This window comes from Phalacrocorax aristotelis, chromosome 5 (assembly GCF_949628215.1).
Source record: "Phalacrocorax aristotelis chromosome 5, bGulAri2.1, whole genome shotgun sequence".
Classification (NCBI taxonomy): Eukaryota; Metazoa; Chordata; class Aves; order Suliformes; family Phalacrocoracidae; genus Phalacrocorax; species Phalacrocorax aristotelis.
Genome location: NC_134280.1, coordinates 61089718 through 61113942, shown reverse-complemented (window position 1 = coordinate 61113942; position 24225 = coordinate 61089718). Strand labels below are relative to the sequence as shown.

Genomic DNA, 24225 nt, shown 5'->3' with positions numbered 1-24225 from the left:
GTAGGAGCTATTCTGGGTACAGGAAGGCACCTTCATCTTCTGAGACTGCAAATCTGAAAAACGACTTAGCAAATGATAAAGTCATATTTTGGAATCAAAACAAAATAGAGAGTAAAAGGTACTGCCAAAGGTAATGGCTATTAAGCTATTTAGAGTGCTTTCAATGGACAATACCCATTTTTTATCCTCCTGACTTTAAGAAGCTAAATGACAAAATACCCATTTGAGGTAGTCAGTGACCAATCATGTCTGAAGCACTCAGGACAGAAAATTCCAGTGTTTATTTTTGTCCAGATTAGTTTGAAGGACATCTGAGAGGTCAAAGATCATCAGGGTCTATCCCATGATGGATATTCTACTCTGATTTGCCTATGGCATTCCCTGAATAACAAAACAAAAGAGAAAATAGATTGGAGATTTATGGTAAAACTTTAAAAGTAAGAGAAGAAAGTGGCTATTCTTCCTGGCTCAACAGCAGAAGAACATTCTTTTAGTAATCTAAATTCATATGTGGAACTACTTTGATACAGCTGGCTGGTCCAAGTAGCAGTCAAAAGAGCCCATAGGGCAGCCCAACTTGGCTCACCAACTCTGTCTCAAAGGAGGCAAGGTAGCACAAGGTTAAACAGAAGAACATTTAGTGGCAGTCCACGAACAACCACTCTGACCCAGGAGGTCATGGTGCAGCCCATACATAGAGCCCAGAACAAGGTCCAGTGCCACAATTAGAAAAGATAGGCTGTGCTGGCGGATGGCACAAAGATTGCTGCAATAATCAACTGTGCAGCAAAGCCAAAACAAAGCCATAAAGAAAAGCAATTAGGCATTCAGCCCTGAGAAAGCAAACACAATCTTTTCTCTATTGTTCCGTTGTTTCAGGGCTGTGTCTGCTGCCTGGTTCCTACATCATATATCCTTCTTCCCTGATGATACATTTTAAAAAAATGAAAAAGGTTGAAAAATACTGCAAAAAATTATTGCATTCCTATAAATCTGAAAAACATCCTGCCAAAGCCCCTCACTCTTTGGTTATTGTATCACTGATTCCATACTGTGGTGTTAACTACATTTAAATTAATGTGATATGAAAGTCTTGGAAAAGATTTGGTATCCCTCACTCTAGCCAGTAATAAATTAATGTTATAAATATTGTTAAATATGAAAGAAAACAGTTAAATTCTATTTTGTCTTTGTCTTCAGGGAGATTAAGCCTGATACCTGGGTGGACTTCTACGTTATTTTACTATAAAGGCTATTAGTAAAACAATAAATTGTATGTAATATAAAAATGGAGCTGTTGAATATCTTTTGAATTTCCTGCTGGTAATTCTTACTGTCAAAACATCGTATAATGCAGCCTTCACTGAACAGCAGCAGCAGAATATAGCTTTTAACTGAAATCGTTGAGACTGTGTTTAGCAAAGGGTGAGTAGTAAATTATTTTGCTTATTTATTATTCAGATTAAGCATTCCAGAAACATTTCCTATTCTATTTAATAATTTGAAAACTACTCAACACAGAAAGCTGTGAAGAGACAGCTTTTTAGAATTTGATTGTTTCATGTGCAGAATGCAAAATTAAATTGCGAAATTGCACATTTATTTGCTAAGAAATAAACAAATAGCCCTCCTACTCATTACTTCTGCTGTGCAGCTTCCCCAGCTATTCCTGCTCTGTCCTAGCTGCCAACTCTTTACAGGAGCCAGTCTAAAAATAATCTAAATACTAACATGTAGTTGATCGCCTAATGTATCAAATTCTGTCTATTTTATGTTGCACTTCTCCACAACCTGGCTGTAATGTATATGCAAAATCTGGCAAATTAACTAGCATCGCTGTAGCTACAATAGCCTAAGGATATAAGCCAGGCAAGATTTATTGGGAAACATAATACCTTTTATTAGATCAAGTGATGCAGCTGGAAAAAAACAAGTAAGCTTTCAAACACACAAAGCTTACTTCTAAGTTAATTAGTGTGTATATACATATATATGCACACAGGCCAAGCAGATGGAGTTTAAAAAACACAGAACACAGACCTATGTCCAAATTTAGTCTTTTTTGTTCCAATTTTACTGCAAAATTCACATCTTTCAGAAATCTCTGAGACGGCAGTGCTACATCAGATGTATTATAATCAGTTCTGGGAGAACTAAGATTCTTTAGCCCCCATAGGCAGTGCTGGGAATGAAAAGCCACAATCTGTCCAGCTCCCTCTGTTTGCCAGTTGTAATTAAACAGACCTTCATAATTCATATTTTCTCCTCAATATTTTGCATACAATTAAGGCTCTTTTAAAATTAATTTATCAAAACAAGTTTGCCTTCTATTTATAGTAAGACAGGGCTTCTGTTTGTTTAATTTAGTACTCAAGTGTTCACGTTGAAGACTGATGTTTGGGATTACAATAAACTATTTGTTTGAAAATTGTAAACTGGCAAACATCCCTGACATAAGACGGATGCACCAGAAGTACATTCTGCTCACTATTTTCTGACAGTATAAAAAGTACGTTAACTTACAAATAAAAGATTTAACCATGCTTGCTATTGCAAAATTTATGACTGCTCCTGCAAGTGTGTGTGGTCCAGTGGAATTCAACTCCCTGAACCAATCTTTTACAAACACACAATAAACTTCCTTCAGGCAAGAGAGCTGGTTTTTTATTTATGAGTTTATAGTTAATATTACAAGCAGCTATGAAAGGGAAGAAAAAGGAAATCAGAACATGTGAAGCATCAGGACATTCCAAAATAGGTAAGCATAAATTTTGAAAAGAGACTTCTAAAAATCAATTGAAAAATCATTCTGCATTGGATACTCTTCAGAAAAAGAAAATTTGCTGCTTTTGGATAAAAGAATACATTTTTACAATGCCAACACATTGGAATAATGATACAGTTCATAAGCGGGAATGAAGCTGGAGAGGAGTAAATATCAGCTTAACGGGACACTAGTCCTGAAAAAGTAGCGGTAGGATAGAATCCACGTAAATAAAGCCAAATTTAGTCACCATTTCTGTAGACTTCTGGAGAATACTTTACCATCTCAGGAATGTTTCCTAACTTTAGACAGTTCCTTACTTAAAAATACAATTCCATGCAAGCATTGTTTACCCTAAGGATCTAAATCTAGCACAAACTATCCACACTGTTATACATTGAACCACTTTGTGAAGTCTTTTCCATATGCATATGAACTGTTCAAACCAGAGATCAATAACTATGTAGTTACATTTATGACATAGACCATATTTTCTGAATAACTAATCACCAATTAACTCTTGTAATCTGCAATGCTATGCTTAAAACAGTAGAATTCCATTCTCATTTCATGCTTGACTGTAACCTCGGCTATGAGGTTGCAGAACTTCCCCCCACCCCCAATGCTGCTCTAAGTAAATCCCATGTCATATTACCAAAAGAAGAATTACAGCAGCCAGCCATCACCGATATGTCACAATCTGGAAAAAAGGGTAGTTTACAGCTATTCTACAGTTTCAAGGACACTGCTGTAGAGAAAAGAAATATATCATACTAATCAGGTAGTTGCAGAAACTGTGTTTCTCATTGAGCATAAATTGGCAATTGCAACCCGAAGGAATCACCCTAGGTGTTTTGGAGTAAATTAAAATTCTTCTCTAAGATTAGTCTGTGCAAAAGTCCTGCTGGGCAAACTAATTTTTCCATGTGCATTTTCCATCTTGCCTACATTCAGTTAGATTGTAGGGGATTTTAAATTTCTCATGGGATGATGTTCACTGAAAAAAAGGTAATTGGGATAGCACTACTTGTGAAGCTTTTGAGCAGTAAGAATAAAGGCAAACATTGTGTTTGTATCACTAGCATTGTAAAACCTTTACACGGCTTTTAAAGTTTATTAGCCCAGTTGTAGACAGAAACACTAGGTAATTAGGTAGTTAAAAAAGACTCTCAAGTGTACAATCGCATTCCCAATAACTACTTTAGAAACAAGTCCCGTAATAGCACTCAGTGTTCTGTGGCATCTTTCATCCAAAGTGTATTTCACCTATCATGTTTATGACTGAAATGCAGTAACTGTGAAAAACATAGCAACTGCTTAATAATGCCAAGGAACCAGGTAAAGTTTAGAGGGGGAAAGGAAAATGGGTTTCAACTCATTTCAGTCAATGGCAACTTCAAGAAGAAAAAAGTTGTTAAGAGTTCACTTTTACCACTCTCCATGTTACAAAGCATATAGTTGCATCTGTAATTACCACTAACTAGTCAACTTGTTTTACAGAATCACAGAATGGTAAGGGTTGGAAGGAACCTCTAGAGATCATCTCATCCAACCCCCCTGCTTGAGCAGGCACACCTAGAGCAGGGGGCACAGGAACGCGTCCAGGCGGGTTTTGAATGTCTCCAGGGAAGGGACTCCACAGCCTCCCTGGGCAGCCTGTGCCCCTGCTCTGGCACCCGCACAGGAAAGGAGTTTCTTCTTACTTTTAAGTGGAACTTCCCGTGTTCCAACTTGTGCCCATTGCCCCTTGGCCTGTCACTGGGCACTACTGAAAAGAGTCCAGCCCTATCATCCTGTCACCACCCTTCAGATATTTGTAAGCATTGATGAGATCCCCCCTCAGTCTTCTCTTCTCCAGGCTGAACAAACCCAAGTCTCTCAGCGTTTCCTCCTAAGGGAGACGTTCCAGCCCCCTGATCATCTTCAACATCATACCATCCCCTAGCAGCTGTCATACCACTCAAGACAGTTTACAGGTGTGCACATCCCCATTTAAAATAACCAGGGTTATCCACATTCTTATTTAGTCTGGATTTGAGTCCAGGTTTGTACCCTAACTTGCGGTCCACCTCGGTAGCTATGCTTAGTGCACTGATGGATTCCCCGTATTGTTTCCTTGGGAGAGAGCCAGCATGACATTCAACAGAAGTTCAAGTTTCTATGAAGTGAATGGGTTTTAAGAGGCAGTGCTTTTAGCTCCTGCCCCGACATGTTATCATAAACCGTTCCTGTTTCCATTTCAAAGTAATTTCAAAGTTCTTTTTTAAAAGAAAAGTGGCTAGTTTAATTTGTGGGTGATTTCAGTCTCATTGAGTGTACACTGGAGCAGAAGAGAAACAATGAAATCCATTGTCAGTAGCAATCAAGAGGCCATGGATACTAGTGATCCAGTGTCTGTTACCTCCCTCCTGAGACAAGTACCTGCCTGTCCTAAACTGAAACAGCTGCTGAAGGTCAGGGCCATTGCTGGGCCAAAGCTTAGATCTCACAATTGGGTCACATATGCAGCATAAACAATCACCAACATCTTGAAGTCCTTTGGCTGTGTATGCAAGAATTTGCTGTAATCCTGTTTAACTGCTGACAGTCACTGGATTATATTCCTATTTTTCTACACTTGGCAGAATTATCTGTATGCATTACAATATACAGAGGGCACAGGTTTGACCATCTGGCCATAGATGTCAAACTGAGACATTTTCCAGTGGCAGCATCTGGTTTCTGTTATATGGTAAGGTTACAGATGTGTTATCTAGGCTGCCAGATCTTCTTGCATTTTCTTTTGATTCGTCTTTAACTCTCTAGTGTTTTCTTTGTTCGTAAGACTATACACAAGCATATTTGTTTGGTAAAGGTTTAATAAGGAGCTAAAGCTTATACTATATATTTCTTGATATATGCTATATCACATTCATCCACCTGATACCTGAGCCAAACCAATATACAGAGATGGTAGCACTAGAAAGAAGAGCTCATTAGCTTCCAACAGCTTAGTAAAGCAACAATTCCCCTACCAACATCACTTTCTAGCTGGCCCAAGTTGCTTCCTGCTGGTATAATAGGTATAGATAATTCAAACACATTGAGAAAAGAAAACTGGAATTAAACATGATCCAGTTGTTTTGAAAGGGAAAGCTATTTGCAAAACTGTCATTACATGAAGGAAAAATAAATTAAAGAAGAAAGAAAAAGAATAACTAATTAATGAGCAAAGCCACCAAAAGATCATGATTCCTGTTCCCTGTGTGAAACGTACACAAGCAGGAAATATGCACGGAGGCAGGAAAAGGCAGTCTGAGACCCTAATCTATAATTAACAGGTCATTGCACATCCTCACCTGTGTAACAACTTTGGCCCTTAGAAACTAAGAATAACAAATGGTAGTACACAAGGATATCATTGAAGACAGATTACAAAACTGTCTATATTTTCTAATACCTGGCACATGTCAAACATGGACAAAAGTTATGGTGTCTCCTTAAGAGGGAGTTCCCTCTTAAGAAAACGTGAAACCCAGAATTAAAGATTGATGTCTTTCTGTGAAGTATCTTTCTGTAAAGTCTCTGCAGAAACATGGCATAGGATTTTTCATACATCCTACACCATTTCATTTGGTGTGACATTAGTAAATGACAGATGTACTTAAGAGTTTGGAGGACCAGGAACTAGCTTGTTAGAAAGACCAGGAAGAAAGTCACAAAAAAGAAGCTAGCGGCCAAGCCTAATTTATTACTTAGAATTACACCATGTCAGGCAGTGATATCTGTTTAAATCACCTTTCAGGCAGACACACGTATATAATTTTGTCAAAGGATCTGAAAGAGTATACCTAATGCCCATTCATGTATTAATACTAACACAGCGCATAGGAAGATAAACAAATTCTCTGCCTAACTCTGCCATGGCAGCACAGCATGTGAGAATGACTGCAGTGACTCCTCACCCCTTCTCAATTCTCAAAATTAACCCAACTGTGTTCACGGGCCCAGTACAATGACAATTCTACAGAGACTGTACAATCTTTCTGTCAGAGGTAGAAGTGCATAGAGTAGACAGTGAGTTTGTGGTAGAGCATTCGGATGCAATACACACCATCTGCAGAAAAGGCACATGATATCTTGCTATTATACCAGTAGGCCTAAAAGATGCAGTAGTGTGCTAGCTCCCAAGTGTCAGGAATAAGTATGTCCCATTGGAGGACTATGCTGATTCAAGCGCAGAAAAGATATCCCTTATGTACAGATGCTGCTTGTTCTCTGTTGCAGAGAACCACAGCAGGAATTTTATGTTTGAACATATGGACGAGTTAGTCATGCCCTATCTACTCAGAGAAACAAACAGATCCAGGCTGGATAGCTTGCAGGGCAGAACAGCTTCTTTTTTTCCTACAACCCAGTAAAAGGCCACGATGGTGGCACTGAATTTCTATTTTAATCAGTTAATAAAAGCAGTTTCTGATTGTCTGGCCAACTGAGGGCTAGAGAAATGGAAAATTTTACCACATATTATGTATTACTGAATGGATTCAGTGCTTTTCAGCTTTCCTCTTAAGACAAGTGTTCTGTTTTTTTCCTAAGACTCTATGGTTGCATATTTTTACAACAGGACTGAATTGTCTTCAGCAGAAACTCGCATTTCAAACCATGCAGATTGAGCCTGCACTGAGCCCTGACAGGTCAAACCCACTTGATACAACGTTGCAGAATGTTATATACTGTGCACAGATATATGTGACCTTTTCCTGGATGGAGTTAATTAATTTTGGTGATAACAACAAAGCTTTCAGAATGGATTCAGTATAACAATGATGGCACTGCTAAACAAACAGGCTCACTTTTAAAGAAGAATTAAAGAAAAAGAAATAGTTATCTACTATTTCTGACAGCTTAACATATTTATGTCCCTTTCAATCAGCATGGTGCACGTGCTTAGTTATTCATCATGAACTGGCACGAGGACCACCTCCTCTGATACTCTGTGTTTCAAACATGATCGCTCTAGCCTTAGAGAATAAAGGCCACAAAGTCAATTTCTTGCATATACGTCATGCTTAGAGTTTGCTGGTTTGGAAGATACTATTTCTAATCTGGACACTTTTGTGAATGTCTTATTTTTTATTAATTTTCAGAGATTAGGTGCAGCATAATATGAAGCCTACATAAAATGAAAATATGAAAGTGTCTTGACATGATGGGCCTTTGAAAAATACCAATTTCAAAAGTTCTACAGCTGACTGCACTGCAGGTCCAACTGATACGCCCTCTCCTGACCTGGAGCTTGTCTGTCAAGAGATTTCTCTGAAATAATGCTCAGATTAGCATGCATCAAAAAAACCATGCTCTCCTACTGTGTATTTATTCTGTACTTATTAGCTCAGATCCCCCCACTTTGCACCATAATTACTGACAGTTTATTTTGCTTAGACTCACTGGCATGCATGAGGGATAATTCTGAGATCATAAATAGGTTGGCAGAAATAAAAACCAGAAATAAAAAAGACTGATGAATTTTATTTCTCATACCAGATTATAGAGAGAAAGATATATATCTATACCTGTGGATCTCCACTTAAAGCCAGAGTATGTCTCTTTGGCTCAATTCCTGAATGCTCTTCTAAATTTTTAATTCACCCAGAGAGGTATCCTTGGACAGTGTAAAAATTTAACTAACTTTTGCAAAAGTAGACATTCCAAGACTGCCCTATAGAAATCTGAGAACACAGCAGGCCTAATTAATCTTACCTTGAGACCAGGATTCAGCTGATAGCAAGCAGATATAAATAGCAAGAGAGATAATCACAGATATTTTCTTCTTTAATCATATCCTGATCTTTTTTAAAAAAAAATATATATAAAAATACCCCTTGTTTTTAAGCATGGCTCTTAAGTTTGGGCTTGGCCCCTCTTCCCTTATAGGCTTCATTTTTATTGGCAATGTTAAAAAAACAGCACAACAAATCTCAACTGTCCTTATCCCCCAGTTCATAGACATTTTCCTGTCTTTTAGGTTTTGGGTAGATTTAATTAGACACTAGCACAACTCCATTCTATTCGGCTCAAGGTTCTGGTACCATAGCTATCACTGTAATCTCTGAACACGTCATCAGCGATCACTTGGAAATTTCATGTAGGGTCAAAGTTTTAGTTTTAAACAGTATAGCTGTTAAGTCCTGAATTCACTACTGTAGTCCCACGGCACATCGCCCTGTTACAAATTCTCTCCATATCTGCCAATGAACTACAAAAGTATGCATTCTTCGTCATCAGTAAACCTATTTTTTCCACCAGTTAGTGACATTTATTCATGTCAAAGGGAAAGTTACCTAATAAGTATAACAGCTTTCCCAGTTATATACAGATCCCTCTCTCTTCTTTACGACATGTAGGCACACAGGTTATGAATCCACCTCTTCAGAGCAACATTAAATGAAACAACACTGAAAAACGATGAAATGTTATAATGTGTCTGCTACCCAAAACAAACAAAAAATATAAAACATATAATCGCAGGCATTTAAAATTTCAAAAACATCTTTTCAAGTTATCACCCTGGTAAACTTTAATATGATATTTAATAAACAGAAGTCATGCATCACACCTAAAATATCTGATTCAAAAATAAATGTAACCAAAAAAACACAATTGGTATTACCAGCTGAACTGAGCTGGGCAGTTGTCATAATAATTTCCTGTAAATACTCCGAATTTAAAACAATATTATTTTGACTACTGTACTCCTGTGAATAGGTTTAATGAACATGAACATTCAAGCAAAACAAATTTTATTGAGAATATTCATGAGCAGATATCACACTGTAAAACAAGCCAAAAGCAGTGAAAATTATAATATTAATTTCTATTGAATTATACAACGCAAAGTTTGTTTAGTTTCAGAGTTATACAAATTTAAGCTTCAAGGTTCAGGGAATTGTCTTTGATAAAGAGAACATATAATTCTGAGTTTTACAACAAACAGATTATCCAAAATAAATACACATAGTTTTTACATCAGACTACTTCATGATCTGTGTCCAGATGAAGCTCTGTGGATTATTTCAGTACTTAAAGGGGGTTTATAAGAAAGATGGGGCCAGACTTTTTTATAGGGCCTGTTGCTTTCCGTTCATTCATTTTGGACCATCTGAACCATGCTTCCTTCTGTATGTTTTATGTAATTCAGAGAGTTTGGAAATCGTGCCTTTCAATTCTCAGGACTTTAGAGCCTCCTTGTGGAGGCCTCTGTCTGTATCCCAAAGTTCAGTGAATCACCTCTTTATCACAATCATAGAATCATAGAATCGTTAAGGTTGGAAAAGACCCTTAAGATCATCAAGTCCAACTGCTAACCTATCACTGCCAAGTCCACCACTAAACCATATCCGCAAGCACCACATCTACCCTTCTTTTAAATACCTCCAGGGATGGAGACTCTACCACCTCCCTGGGCAGCCTGTTCCAATGTCTGACAACCCTTTCAGTGAAGTTTTTCCTAATATCCAATCTAAACCTTCCCTGGCACTGCTTGAGGCCATTTCCTCTCATCCTATCGCTAGTGACCTGGGAGAAGAGACCAACACCCACCTCGCTACAACCTCCTTTCAGGTAGTTGTAGAGAGCGATAAGGTCTCCCCTCAGCCTCCTCTTCTCCAGGCTAAACACCCCCAGCTCCCTCAGCCGCTCCTCACAAGACCTGCTCTCCAGACCCTTCACCAGCTTCGTTGCCCTTCTCTGGACATGCTTCAGCACCTCGATGTCCTTCTTGTACTGAGTGGCCCAAAACTGAATACCGTACTCGAGGTGCGGCCTCACCAGTGCCGAGTACAGGGGCACAATCACCTCCCAGCTCCTGCTGGCCACACTATTCCTGATACAAGCCAGGATGACGTTGGCCTTCTTGGCCGCCTGAGCACACTGCTGGCTCATGTTCAGCTGGCTGTCATCCAGCACCCCCAGGTCCTTTTCCTCCAGGCAGCTCTCCAGCCACTCCTCCCCAAGCCTGTAGCGTTGCATGGGGTTGTTGTGACCCAAGAGCAAGACCTGGCACTTAAGCCTTTTTGAATCTCATACCGTTGGCTTCAGCCCAACAATCCAGCCTGTCCAGGCCCCTCTGTAGGGCCTTCCTGCCTTCCAGCAGATCGACACTTCCACCCAGCTTGGTGTCACCTGCAAACTTACTGAGGGCGCACTCAATCCCCTCATCCAGATCATCAATGAAGATATTGAACAGGACCGGCCCCAACACTGAGCCCTGGGAAACACCACTCATGACTGGCTGCCAACTGGATTTGACTCCATTCACCACCACTCTCTGGGCTCGGCCACCCAACCAGTTTTTAACCCAGCACAGAGTGCACTTGTCCAAGCCGTGAGCAGCCAGCTTCTCCAGGAGAATGCTGCGGGAAACAGTGTCAAAGGCCTTACTAAAGCCCAAGTAGACAACGTCCACAGCCTTCCCCTCATCCACTAAGCGGGTCACCTTATCATAGAAGGAGACCAGGTTAGTGAGGCAGGACCTCCCTTTCATAAACCCATGCTGGCTGAGCCTGATCCCCTGGTTGTCCCACATGTGCTGTGTACTGGCATTCAAGATGATCTGCTCCATGACCTTTCCCAGTACCGAGGTCAGGCTGACAGGCCTGTAGTTCCCTGGATCCTCCTTCCGACCCTTCTTGTAGAGGGGTGCCACATTCGCTCATTTCCAGTCATCTGGGACCTCCTTGGTTGACCATGACTGCTGATAAATGATGGAGAGTGGCTTGGCGAGCTCCTCTGCCAGCTCCCTCAGTATCCTCGGGTGGGTCCCATCCGGCCCCATGGACTTGTGAACATCCAGGTGAAGGAGCAGGTCGGTGACTGCCACCCCTTTAACAACTGGGTCTTCATTCTGCATACTATCTCCATCTCCCAGCACAGGGGCCTGACAACCCCGAGGATGACCAGTCTGACTATTCAAGACTGAGGCAAAGAAAGCATTAAGTACCTCAGCCTTCTCCTCATCTTTTGTGGCAAGGTTACCTTCCGCATCCAACAAAGGAGGGAGATTCTCCCGGCCCTCCTTTTGTCACTGATGTATTTATGAAAACATTTTTTGTTAACTTAACAGCAGCGGCCAGTTTAAGTTCCAACTGGGCCTTCGCCTTCCTAATGTTTTTCCTGCATAACCTCACAGCATCCTTGTAGTCGTCCTGAGTCATCTGCCCCTTCTTCCAAAGGTGGTAAGCTCTCCTTTTTTTCTTGAGTTCCAGCCAAAGCTCACTATTCAGCCAAGCCAGTGTCCTCCCCCTCCTGCTCGACTTACGGCACGTGGGGACGGCCTGCTCCTGCACCTTTGACACTTCCTTCTTTAATAACATCCAGCCTTCCTGGACTCCTTTGCCCTTCAGGACTGCCTCCCAAGGGACTCTGTTAACCAGACTCATTAACAATCCCAAGTCTGCCCTTCTAAAGTTGAGGGTAGCGGTTTTGCTGACCCTCTTCCTTACTTCTCCAAGAATCAAAAACTCTATCATGTCATGGTCTCTGAGCCCAAGACAGTCTCCGACCACCACATCACCCACCAGGCCTTCTCTGTTTGTAAACAGCAGGTCCAGCAGGGCACCTCTCCTGGTTGGCTGGCTTACCAGCTGCGTCAGGAAGTTATCTCCCACACACGCCAGGAACCTCTGAGACTGCTTTCTCTCTGCTGTGTCGTATTTCCAGCAGATATCTGGTAAGTTGAAGTCTCCCGTGAGAACAAGGGTTAGAGATTGTGAGACTTCAGCCAACTGCTTGCAGAGTACTTAATCTGTCTCCTCATCCTGGTTGGATGGTCTATAACAGACTCCCACCAGGATGTATTACATCCTTTATTGGTATCACTCCCAGCACTGTTCTTAGAGCTGAACACCACATAAGGACTTCAATTGGATTTCCTATGTTTGCCTTTTTTACAGGAATTTGAATTGCTTTCTAAGATATAAATCTGAACGTGGTTTAAAAAAAATAAGGCAAGATTGGAATTAAGTGTTGATTTCCCACTATGACAAAAATCTTTTCTAACCTCACAGATTTCAGCATTAGACAACCTCATCAGCTAGTGGCCAGTAATAAAAAGGAACTTCACTCTGTAGATCCAAGTCTGAACAAAATTATAAAATACACAAGAAGACAATGATACACTATATATTATTAATATAAAGCATCATTATGATTCATCAGCACCAAAACCTACTGCATTAGGCAACCATGAACTAAACAAAATTGCAATCACAAACGAAATCCCAGTATTTCAGACAGTTATTTCTTTTCCTCTTGTTTTGCCTATAACACATTCGATTAATGATCATAAGATGCAAAACCACAAAGCACACATGCACTGATGTATCACTGATGCATCAGGCTGAGTAGCAGTTATTCTAACCCATGTGTGTATAAAGTCAGTTATGTAGAAAGGTGTAAATCAGAGTATGTCTCTGATGTTTTCTTTTCATGTATCTATTATTGCTTTCCATGTAGAGGTTAACTAAAGATGAAAAACATAATCAACCCTATTTTAAGCCAGTCTGGACTTCTGGAGTAAAATCTGATGCATATGTATATATGTATTACTTATATCTAAGCCACAGGAGTATGGGCATCCCACCTTTCTCAGGGTTGTAAGAGCATAGGGCACGACATTAGGAGAGCATCCATTGCTCAGCAAAAGCCAAGGAAGAAGGGTGAGGGAGCTTGGGAGTCAGGGATGTTTCCAAAGCTCAGGAGGAAAAATGGCAGGCTGGGTTTACAGAGCATGCTGGGAGTCTATTGGAGTCACCTGCCTGGACAGACCCAGCAATGACACAAGGTGGTTCATGTGTTATGGCTCTGGTGGGACAAGCAGCATCTCATGATTCCTGTGAGGAACTAAGGCATGCCTACAAGAAGCTACAGTGGGACTGAAGGCAAGTCAAGGAAGTGAGGAAGACCTGGAAGAGAAAGCTACGGCAGTGGTATGGAAGAGTTGGAGGTCTGCGGCAAATCTCAGGCAAGACAAAGAAGTGCCTTGAACAGTAAGCTCAAGGTCTCCATGGCTGAGGTCCTATCTCATGATAGATGAGATTTCCCCATCATGACTGTGAAGGAGAAATGAGTTTCTGTGAAGAAGTAAACTTACAGTTTGCACACCTTCCCCTGTAACAGGGTTTGCAGGTACGAGAGTGTGCTGCAAATTACTGCAAAGAGCCTGACTTACTGTGGCACTGCTCTGGTTTTACCAACTGAAATGCCAGAAAGAAACTGACTCTAAAAACGCTAACAAAACACAATATGCAATGGTATAAAAGTGAAATAATATCTTAAAGAAATGTCAGTTTTTCCCCAAATCTAGTATCCACTCTGAATTGATTTGAACATTCCTTTTAAAGCACAGGAAACTCCTCTAGCATCTGATATCAAAACCAGAAACACAGATGAGGAGCTGAAAGTAAGTTTGCAATATCTTGCTTAGGATATTTTATTTGCTTAGGTGTTGTTCTGGATTCAAACAGAAATAGGGTTGCTCTGGAACTGATAAATGGTAGTGTTCATCAACTGAAGTGTGAACAATTGTCTGTGATTATCAAAAATTCAGAGACAACCCATAACACCCTTTCTAAGGAAAAACTTTCAGTAAGGAGCTCTGCCATGGCTGATGCTCTGGCATAATCCAATAAAATTCTCCAGAGAAGCTACTGCCTTATTTTAGAGGGAAACCCAGACTACAGACTGCAATGAAAAATAATACTAAAAGTCATAAAGTTAGGATGCTACTTCTTATTACTTTAAAATAGGATTTGCAGACATAACCTGCATATTCTAAACTGCAGGCAAACCATGACAGATTTTACAGATGTGATTTCTCTCTCCACTAAATGAAGAAATTAACCTATTGAATCCCCTAGCCTTAAATCCCTGAATATTGCCTTAGATTATTGTGATAGACCTACTAAACTCAGAGGACAACTCTGAAGGATTCCAGGTTCACCCAGGAGGGTAGAAAGTGTTTCTCCCCAGAGCTGAAGCTGATTATTTTGTGGAAAAGAAAACAGCGCACTTTGTCAAGATGTTCCATTAGACGTAATCAAGGAAAACTATACATTTGCTAGCATGTCTATTCTCAGTGCATAATCCTTCAAGGATCCAAGCAAGCAAACCTTCCATCCTCCCAGGCAGGAGTTCTGGAGCAAAGTGAAATGACACTGGAGTGGAGAACCAGGTATTAGCCTCTCTGTGCATCATTGACTTTGTCTGTAAATAGGAACGGGCAAATTGGTTACACCTCTTAGGATAAACCCATATTAAAAGAAAAAGTACTTATCTGTGCACGTCTGTGAAATTTGCCTGTAAAGCATGCATAGCCTCACAACAATCAAACAAATGGAGGTAAAAATCTGCCTGTTGTGACACATTTTCATTAATTCTGTCACAAGTCACATACTTACACACAAGGCAGTCAGAAAGAAAAGCAAAGCTGTGTAAATGTGAGGAAAAAAATTGTAAGGAAAGAAAATGATGGAGGGGGGAAGTGAAGAGGTGGAGAATTCTGAGAAAGAGGAACAGAGACATCCAGTTTGGCTTCAGATACAAAGGGAGCTTTCTAATATCGTAACATGTGGTTTCCTAGTGAACCCAATGTTAGCATAGCCATGTATATTTCCAGACAAGGCATTCAGTCATGGAAATTATGAAAAAGAATAAATAAAAATCACCACAAATGTAATAGACTCATGTAAGTTAATTATAATTAATTTTTAAGCCACACTAAGTAAAATTATTATTCTGAAAGAAGAGACCTATCAAGGCCTCCATTAAATTGACACAGAACTATAGTAAAGATATTGATTTTAGCTATAAAAGTACTGGCAAGAGAAGAGGGGAAGGAAAAAGATTTTTTAAAAATAATTTTATCTATGGTATTCAGTTCTACTATAAATCGGCTGAATACTGGAAGTGAAAACAATTGCTTTAGGTTGTTTTACAGTAACAGCTGTGGTTGTTGAAATAGCTACAGGCATTATGCATCAGATCTTCCTGTGAAAGAATGACCAGTGCTCCACTGACTTTGAATCTATGCTGAGTTACACCAAGATTACATTGCACTGTGTTGGTCACACAGGAAAGGAGATGGGAGGGGAAAGGAGGGAAAATAACTTATTTTTATTTGTATTTAATAAAATTTGGCCTACAGGCTTTATGTGACTCAGTACTGAACATCTGGGACTGATCATAGGATCACAAACTGGAAAGCAGTCATCTGGCTTCTAGAAATAAACACATTCAGTTCCTCTTCAACAACTTTATTTTTTTAATGATAAACTGCAACAGCCATTTTAAGTCTTTTTAATACTTACAGCCACAGTTTTTTTTTAACTTTTTAGTAACTTTCAGTATTGCTTTTTCACATCCGGCATCAGACAACTGTTAAATTTCATTTAATCCTGGACTGGCAGTAGTGTTTGGGATTGACCTCCACACTCACACACACACAATTCACTACTTTTTTCTTCAAAATTTTATGAAAAAATGGTAGTCTTGCAACTCCAATTTTTATTAGTTCCATTCCTCACAAGCATCATGGGAGCAGCACAATATATGATGCAAGATGCAGCACTGATGGACTACCTTGATCGGCGTTTCCTATCCCTAGAGGTATGTGCTATCTGTATCATCCTGTAATACTGCCTAACTCCAAAGAGGTTTGAAAATGTATGAATGTTTTTCTATGTATGTGAACACAGAACAGTTTGATGCTAAACAATATCAGAAAGATAAATTTCCAGCTTTTTCAAATAAATAAGTACAGATATAGCTAAACCTTTAACTATGATTCCTAATTACCCCATCATTATTTATTGCAGGATATAATTTCAGAATGTTATATATTTATTCTGTTATCACTTGTATTTTTTTTATGTCATTGAATTTATCTAAATAAGCAAATGTTTATAGTACCATCACAGTCCATCCTCGGGAACAGGATAGCCATATTGTCACTAGGAGAAGTGCTATCAAGTATTAACAAGGAGATAGAAATTAATCAGGATTTTTTTCTATGTACAGATGAACCTACCTGGAAGAGCACTTTAAGACACATTTGTGTAAACTAGCAGTGTATCTGCACTTTAACTAGGAGTTGAAACAATCTCCTTACAGCTGGCAGACTGAAATAGGTATTTGCTTTCAATTAATTACAGAAAAGTACCAGTACCCACCTCATTTTCTGCAGTAAAATACTACCCATACTGCAAAATACCTTATCAGTATTGGCATGTTGTAATCATAGATAGTTGATCTTAAATCATCAACATGTCTACCTTGCATAGGTAGACTTTTAGAGAAGCTTTAACTTGTCTGATCTCACATTCCATTTTGTACAAAGCTCTTACTGGTCTTAACTTCACAGCACAGAAAGAACTGAAGGATTAGCCAGGTATTCTGTTCCCATTATGTAGATCGAGATTTAAATTTTATTAACCACTACAGGAATAACTTCACACGGTAACTGCCATTCATTCGGCACATATTAAAAATTATGCAATTCCACCTGTGGCATTTGGTGCAAGGGGCACCAAACAAACAGGAAAAAGGGTGAGGCAGATACTGAAGAGAATGCTTGGAAACATTTAAAATAATGTTTTTGTAGAAAGTAATTAAACAGCTTCCTGGGGATTTATGGTCATGTGTAAATGGGGGAGGAGGGAGACCCATACAAAAACCCCACCTCGCAAAACAAAAAAACAAACCACCACACCCAAGTGTAGAAGGAACACATGTATACTACACTAATCATCCAGTTCCCCAGTCAAACACCACCTTAAAACAAAACACCTGAAACTTGTGCATGAGCACCAAATCAGAACACCCAATCTGGCCATTAGATCTACTATGATTGTATGTTTGGGCTTAAATATTGGCTCAATTTCCTCATCTTCCCAAAGTGTCAGTTGGGTTTCCATTTTCAGGTCACCTATGATATTTATAGAAGCAGCTGCATTACAACAGAGAAATCACTTTCTTCACCCTTAAAAATGTTGATAATTTGAATCTAGTTATAAAGAAACATCTGTATTCTTCTCTAAATACAACCAACAATTTGAAAAAAAAAAACCAAAAAACCAAAAAACCAGATATGTCAGTATTTCCATTTTCCATTTCAAATAGTTGAAAAATAGCCACATTAGATACTGTCTTCATCAGAGAGGTGAAATTTATGTGAAATGTTCACATTTGTAGATTTCCTTCAGAAAAATTTTTGAGACTGCTTCACCAGTGGTCCTAGAGGAGGAGCTCTGAAAGGTTTCTGGAAAGCAAGTAGTCAGAGATCATGTGCCCTTAAGTATCACTGGCTGTTTCCACCAGATCACTTTTCCCTATTTAGGCAGCAGAACAAAGTATCTGATTCTCAGTAAACACATCAAGAAAAAAAAGTGTATTTTTGTCCAGAACCATGAATGCTAGTGCCAGTCTAATATGGCCTTTTCATGTAGATACATAGCAACAGACATTCAGTTTGAAATAGATGCAGGGCAGGGGGACTGGAAGGGAGAATATAGCACAGTTTTTAAAGTAATCATAAATGAGGTTTTAAACTGTACAGAATATACACATATATCCATATATTTTCTTCCTGTGTTCTAACTCAAGAAGAGGCTGGAAAAATGCAACCAAGACATACTGGATTACGTGGAAGAATTCCGAGACTTTTCAAAGATGGCACTGTCACGCCTGGCAGGACTGAACAATTATAAGGCTGAGGTTAAAGGTCAAGTAGAGAATTTGCTAACAAGAATTGAACGAGCACAAAGGGATATTGACTATTTTGGATCTGTCACAGATTCTAATACATGTATAGAAGTACATGAAGACCTGGTGAAACAGCAGCTATTTGAAGAAGCAGAAGAAAAAAAGAAACTGAAACTCATGCTTAATGCAAGTAAGAACAGTTTACTTTTCAGAACTTTGATGTGAATGAGCCAGTCCCCTAGCCAATGCATGCATGCTGATATAGGGATAACAGATTTCCACAAGTTATGTGAATACCACAGATAAACGCATGGGTTTTGGCTGTGTAAATACTAGACTTAAAAAAAAAAAAAACAAACAAAACAAACAACACCACCAACAACCCACCTACAAAAAAGGTGTGGGAGACGGAGGGAAGAAAGTACAATTCAAACATTTATTTTGCAGATACTTTACTGCATATCAAATTGATTCTTTGGAAGCTGCTTTTTATTATAAAGTAATGTAAAAAGCCTCTGAAGGTATGCTTTTGCAAAGTCCCAGAAAAAAAGCCAGTGCATTTCTGACTATTATGGCTATACCAAGGAATTAATAGTGGCCTTTTCTTTTTTTCTTTTTTTTTTTTTTTGCAGTGGGCAGGGGTCAAAACCTCAACTCAAAAGTGAACTCACAAGTCAATAAAAAGACTTAATTCACTTCTACAATTTGCATCTGTTTTACTGTCCTCCTCTGTTATTCCTTCTTTCCCTCTCCTCTCTATGTACTTTATCAAGACAGCACACTGGCTTACCTGCAAGCAAAGCTCAGTCCTGATCTGAAAATTAAGTGTTAACATACCTAGTATGAAGAATATATACATAATCTATGCTTTTTAAAAAAGAAATTAAGTTTTATAGGTAACTTTACCTTCAGAAAGTTGAGTTATAGACGTAGATTTTTTTGAACATCAGGCATTTTTCTTGAAATGCAGAAATATTTGGGGATTTTTAAAATCACTGTGGTAAGGACACTTTGAAAATTATATCTTCTAAGAGTTTCAGAGGGGAAAAAATTAATTTCCATTCTCCCTTGTTGGAAATTTTTACTTTTAATTTTATTGCAGCAGATCATGGCATCTTCACTTTTGTCAATACTAGTCAGATGCTTGTCCCATTTAAGTTGATAGCAAAACTAGTGTACATTTTACAGCACTTAGAAGAAGGAGCAAGACTCTTAATTCTAGCAAATAGCAGCTCTGTTTCTATGCTAGCATATATTTACCAGAAGTTCTGATTATTTTTGCTGAGTCACTCCAAACTCTAGCAAAAAAATGCTTTTTTAAGTCCAACTTCATTACTGGTGTTCTTTTGAGTTCAGACTGGCTTGAAAATAGCAATCAAGCAGAACCACTGTTTTTACATGCAGTAGCTGATACCATCCTGCTTTGGGTGGGAATCGGGAAACTATCTTCTGCATATTTTGGGGTATGATAAAAAAATGGTGGGCTTTGAAGGTATCATTGTGGAGAATGTGCAAACAAATTGGTAAACTTGTAGTTCACTGTGAATGTAAGTTTTTCAGTCTTCCTCCAAGCTGTTATGAAAGCCAAGGAGACTTAAAAACCTCTCAAGAAGAGAGACACTATTCATAGACTTCAGTTAGTAAACTGGTTATTTCTCCTGCAGAGGAAGATGTTGCTAGGGATGGCTAGGTATTTTGATTCTACAGTTTTAAGTTTTTAGAATCTATCTAGCTAATAAACGTTAGTGTTGGGAAAGCTATTGTGGCTTGCTCAGGGAAGGTGCGTCCAGAGTGAGGACTTCCAGGAAAAAAAATCCATGCTGTAACCGCAATATCCAAATGCTTTGGTTAGAGGGTTTCAGTACACACAAATGACATAAAGGTTGCTTTCTACGGGAAACTGGAAACTTGCCACTGACTTCAGTACGTTCATATCAGGACAGATAGGGAGGCTGGTTTTGCTTTGTCCATTTTGTCTACTGCCAGAACTTCCTGCCTTAGGGATTTGTTTGTTCTGTTTACTAAAATGGCTGCACTTCACTAAAGGCAGCTCTTTAAACTTCAGATAGTGCCTCTTGTAATTTATAAGTGCCTTTGTAATATGCTCTGCAGTAGAGTTTTTCCTGGAAATGATGGTACTTGATAAAGATCTTAGCATCTAAATGCCTGAGTCTTCACAAGCCTGGTGCTTTTTGGTCTTCAACATCTGTGCAAAGTGCATGCAAAATGTAATGAAGCCAAAGTATGACTCACTCTCTGCTGGTGCCAATTTTATCCCTATGGTGAGGTAAACAACTATGTAATTCCACCAGCCATACTTCTAGCATAAGAATTGATAGCACAGACATCATACCAGTTCATTTAAAGACCAACCTAATGTACAAGCATTGCTGATCTTGTGATCTATGTTTGTTCTAGTTCCTTTGTGCTGCAGGTCTTGGGAAGGGAAATGGAAAGATAACCAAGTGTTTGGCTTTCTGTTATGATGACCTATTTTTGTCTTCATGTTATAAATGATAAAAAAAAGAGGCTAACAGAGGATAAGACAACCCCTGAAACAAAAATACTATATACATGGCATATCAGGAAAATGGATTTTAATTGTATGCCTTCAGTAAGAAAGAAATTTACTGTGTTGATCTAAAACAGAAGTCACTTGTCTGAAGTAAAAATTACAGCCCTGTAAAAGAACTGACAAGAATAACCAGAGAATCACTAAATGTGCTCTTGGTCCTCTCTCAGATACACAGATAGAAGCTGTTTCAGACAACGCTGGTCTTATAAAGCAGAAAACAACACACTGTGTAGCTGAAGATATGCAGTTTCTTTAGCAGGAGATGCTGAATATATAATCTAAAATTAGCTTCAGCACTACTTACTGTAGCCACTCTGCTGACACCTTTTCTGATAAATTGACCCTGGCCTTATTGTTGGATTAAAATGAAACAAAGAAATTCAAAGAAAGGAAACTAGAAATTCACAGATATTCTAATTTTTTTTTCTTCGGGTGTTTCTTTGCAGGTTGTGACCACATGCTTGCAGGTATTAAATCCCTAAAGATAGTTAAGAAGACTGGAGATAAGCAAGGCTCTTGGATGAAAGATCCTGGCAAAAAGCATGCAAAGATTTTTTTATTAAATGGTTCTGTAAATAATGTTATTTTGGAATTTGCAAATATAATGACATTCGTGGAAAGCAATCATACACTAAAAGCTCGCAGAATCACCTTGCCATTTCCCTGGGAAGGAACTGGCCACATCATATATCAGGGTTTCCTGTTCTATCACAGATATGGTTCCTTAAATGAGATAATTAAATTCAATATCCAGAAAAGAACTATAACTGACCAAATGCTACTGCCAGGGGCTGGACGGATTCCTGCCTATCAGCTTTCTCCATATACAAAAATAGATTTTGCCATTGATGAGCAAGGGCTCTGGGCAATCCATGCAGAACCAGAGACTGGAGGAAACATTGTAATTACTAAAATCAACCACATAACCATGGCCATAGAGCACACTTGGGACACATCATGCAATAGTAAGGGTGCTGAAGCAGCTTTCATGGCATGCAACACACTCTATGTTGTGTACAATTTTCCTAGTGGAGGCACCTCTCGCATACAATGTGTTTATGATGTTTTGGATGCTGTAAATACTTATGAAATCCCAGTATTGCACTTTCCAAAACGTCAGGGTAGTCATTCCACTATACATTACAATCCTAAAGAAAAGCAACTCTTTGCTTGGGGTGATGGATCCCAGATCATTTACAAGCTTCACACAAAGCAAAAAATTTAGAATCCAGCAACTTTTCAAATACACTTAAAAGCTAGCAGTCCTGTGTCAACATGGTCATTAAAGTGTATTAAAATTACATTATTCCCATCTGTTACAACTTTACAATCCATTTTACATAAATTTAGGCTTACAAACCCCAGTGATCTTTAATGTCCAATTAAGAATCTGTAAAGACTCCATTAATATGAATTACACGATGAATAAATACCACACATATACAACCCACACATACACATACAAAAATTAGTCTTAAAAACTAAAGTTAATTAAAAACAAATAAGAATCTATCTCTGAGGTTCTCTTCCTGTCAAAACTATGTATTTTTCTACAGTGCCATGGAAATCAAATCAGAAGTCCTTCCTGTCCAATATACATTATCTGACAACCCTTACTACCCTGAAGCTCACTGTAGGAAGCCTTCTTGTAAGCACTATAATCCATGTGCTTCCAGAGGAATTATCAATAAAGCTTTAACAAGAGAGGTTTATTATATCACAAAGCATAAGAGTATACAACCTCACAAACATGGCTTATTTTTAACCTATATTTCTTGTACATTATACCAAGGCTGTTCCTAATCATCGAACTACTAGACTATTTCCATGAAATTTCCACATTTTTGTTATCCACATAGCAGTCCACTTTTGATCCTGCTAATACATTATCTACAGCCAAGTATTCACTTTTAACAGCTTCAATTTGCCACCTTTCAATTTTTTTCGGTGTTTCACTGCTTGTGTGTCAGAAGGAATGTTCCTAGATGATCTGTTCTTTATCATACAATGTTTTGAAATGTTTTACATATCACTCTTTAATTGTTTCCTTTCTTATTAATCCTCTCTCAGCATCTAGTTGTGAGGTATTTTCTCAATACTACAGATCACTTCCATTGCTCATAGCAGAATCTTTTTTATCCTGTCCTCTGACTCTGGCAAAATACCTGTACAGAAAAGGTGGCCCTGATGAGCACAATAGTGCAAGTGAGGGCATGCCACTGATCAGTCCTGGGTTTGTAACAGATAAACTCTAGCAAATACAAACACATCTTTCTTCCAAAACTAGTATGGAAAAAAAAAAGCCAACCCAAACAAACCCTAGACTTTTACTTGAGAAATACAGGTACTGGCTATAATTTTTTGATTTTAATGACAGCTGCACTTCCATTTAATAACAACAACAACAAAACCCACAGGAAAATGATGCTTGAAAAGCAATCCACAGCTGTTTCTACAGAAAGCCCATTTTGTTCTTTATACTGAAAGAGCTGTTGCTCTGTTTAAAAACAGCTTCAACAAAACAGCCAAACATCAGGGAACGATTTCAAAAAGGAGCTCCAGAATACAACTAAAAGCATATGGACTGCTGAGTTGCAACAGTGCTACTCTGCTTTTAGTAAAAGAAACTACATCATTCTAAGCAGCCTTAATGACTATAGCATTACTTCTGTGTTACAGAAGCCATAGAAGCACAGCTAAAGGCATTCTCAAGCTGAAAGCAAGGTGCACTGGCACTGATTTCCTGTGTGACCATGGGCCAAAGGCAGATTCAACTATTTGGCCTTTTATTCCTCATCTATAAAATTAAAAACACAGAAATACAAAACGGTATTGGCACCTTTGGAAAGCTTTGAGATCTTTTACCGCAAAATGATGTGTAATCTTCTTCACTTCATGAATAAAAGCTTTTGATGTAAGTATGGACCAAGCCTGCTCTTTAGAAAAGCCATTCCGGGAATATGCTATGGGCCACGCTATTACACAACAGAGAAAGCTTACGTTATTATTCTATATAGAGACTTCAATGAGCAATATTGAAAAGTTCAGGCAGGGTCCTCTCTGAAACTTGCTGCCCTGGAAATCCAGGCTTCATAATGAACTAATGGTACTGCCTAGATTTGATAAAAGGAGAAAGTTTTGTATGGAT

At 38.8% G+C, this 24225-nt stretch overlaps 1 protein-coding gene and 1 long non-coding RNA gene across 6 annotated transcripts in view; one reads left to right on the top strand and one right to left on the bottom strand.

Annotated features, from left to right (window-relative positions):
• The window catches only part of LOC142057929 (uncharacterized), a 363120-nt gene that overhangs the window by 323564 nt on the left and 15331 nt on the right, over positions 1-24225 (bottom strand). The gene's annotated exons all lie outside the window — the stretch shown is intronic.
• Positions 15962-23994, top strand: OLFML1 (olfactomedin like 1). Its single transcript, XM_075094883.1, has 3 exons — positions 15962-16408; positions 18404-18692; positions 21524-23994. Exons 1-3 carry the CDS (start codon positions 16283-16285, stop codon positions 22300-22302), a joined length of 1194 nt encoding a protein of 397 aa, XP_074950984.1. The 5' UTR covers positions 15962-16282; the 3' UTR covers positions 22303-23994.

Excerpts from the sequence above, each read along its gene's own strand:
- OLFML1 (XM_075094883.1), top strand. The coding sequence starts at position 16,283 with ATGGTAGTCTTGCAACTCCAATTTTTATTAGTTCCATTCCTCACAAGC. Across the intron at positions 16,409-18,403 it reads GGCGTTTCCTATCCCTAGAG|AAGAGGCTGGAAAAATGCAA; the intron begins GTATGTGCTATC and ends TTCTAACTCAAG. Across the intron at positions 18,693-21,523 it reads GAAACTCATGCTTAATGCAA|GTTGTGACCACATGCTTGCA; the intron begins GTAAGAACAGTT and ends GTTTCTTTGCAG.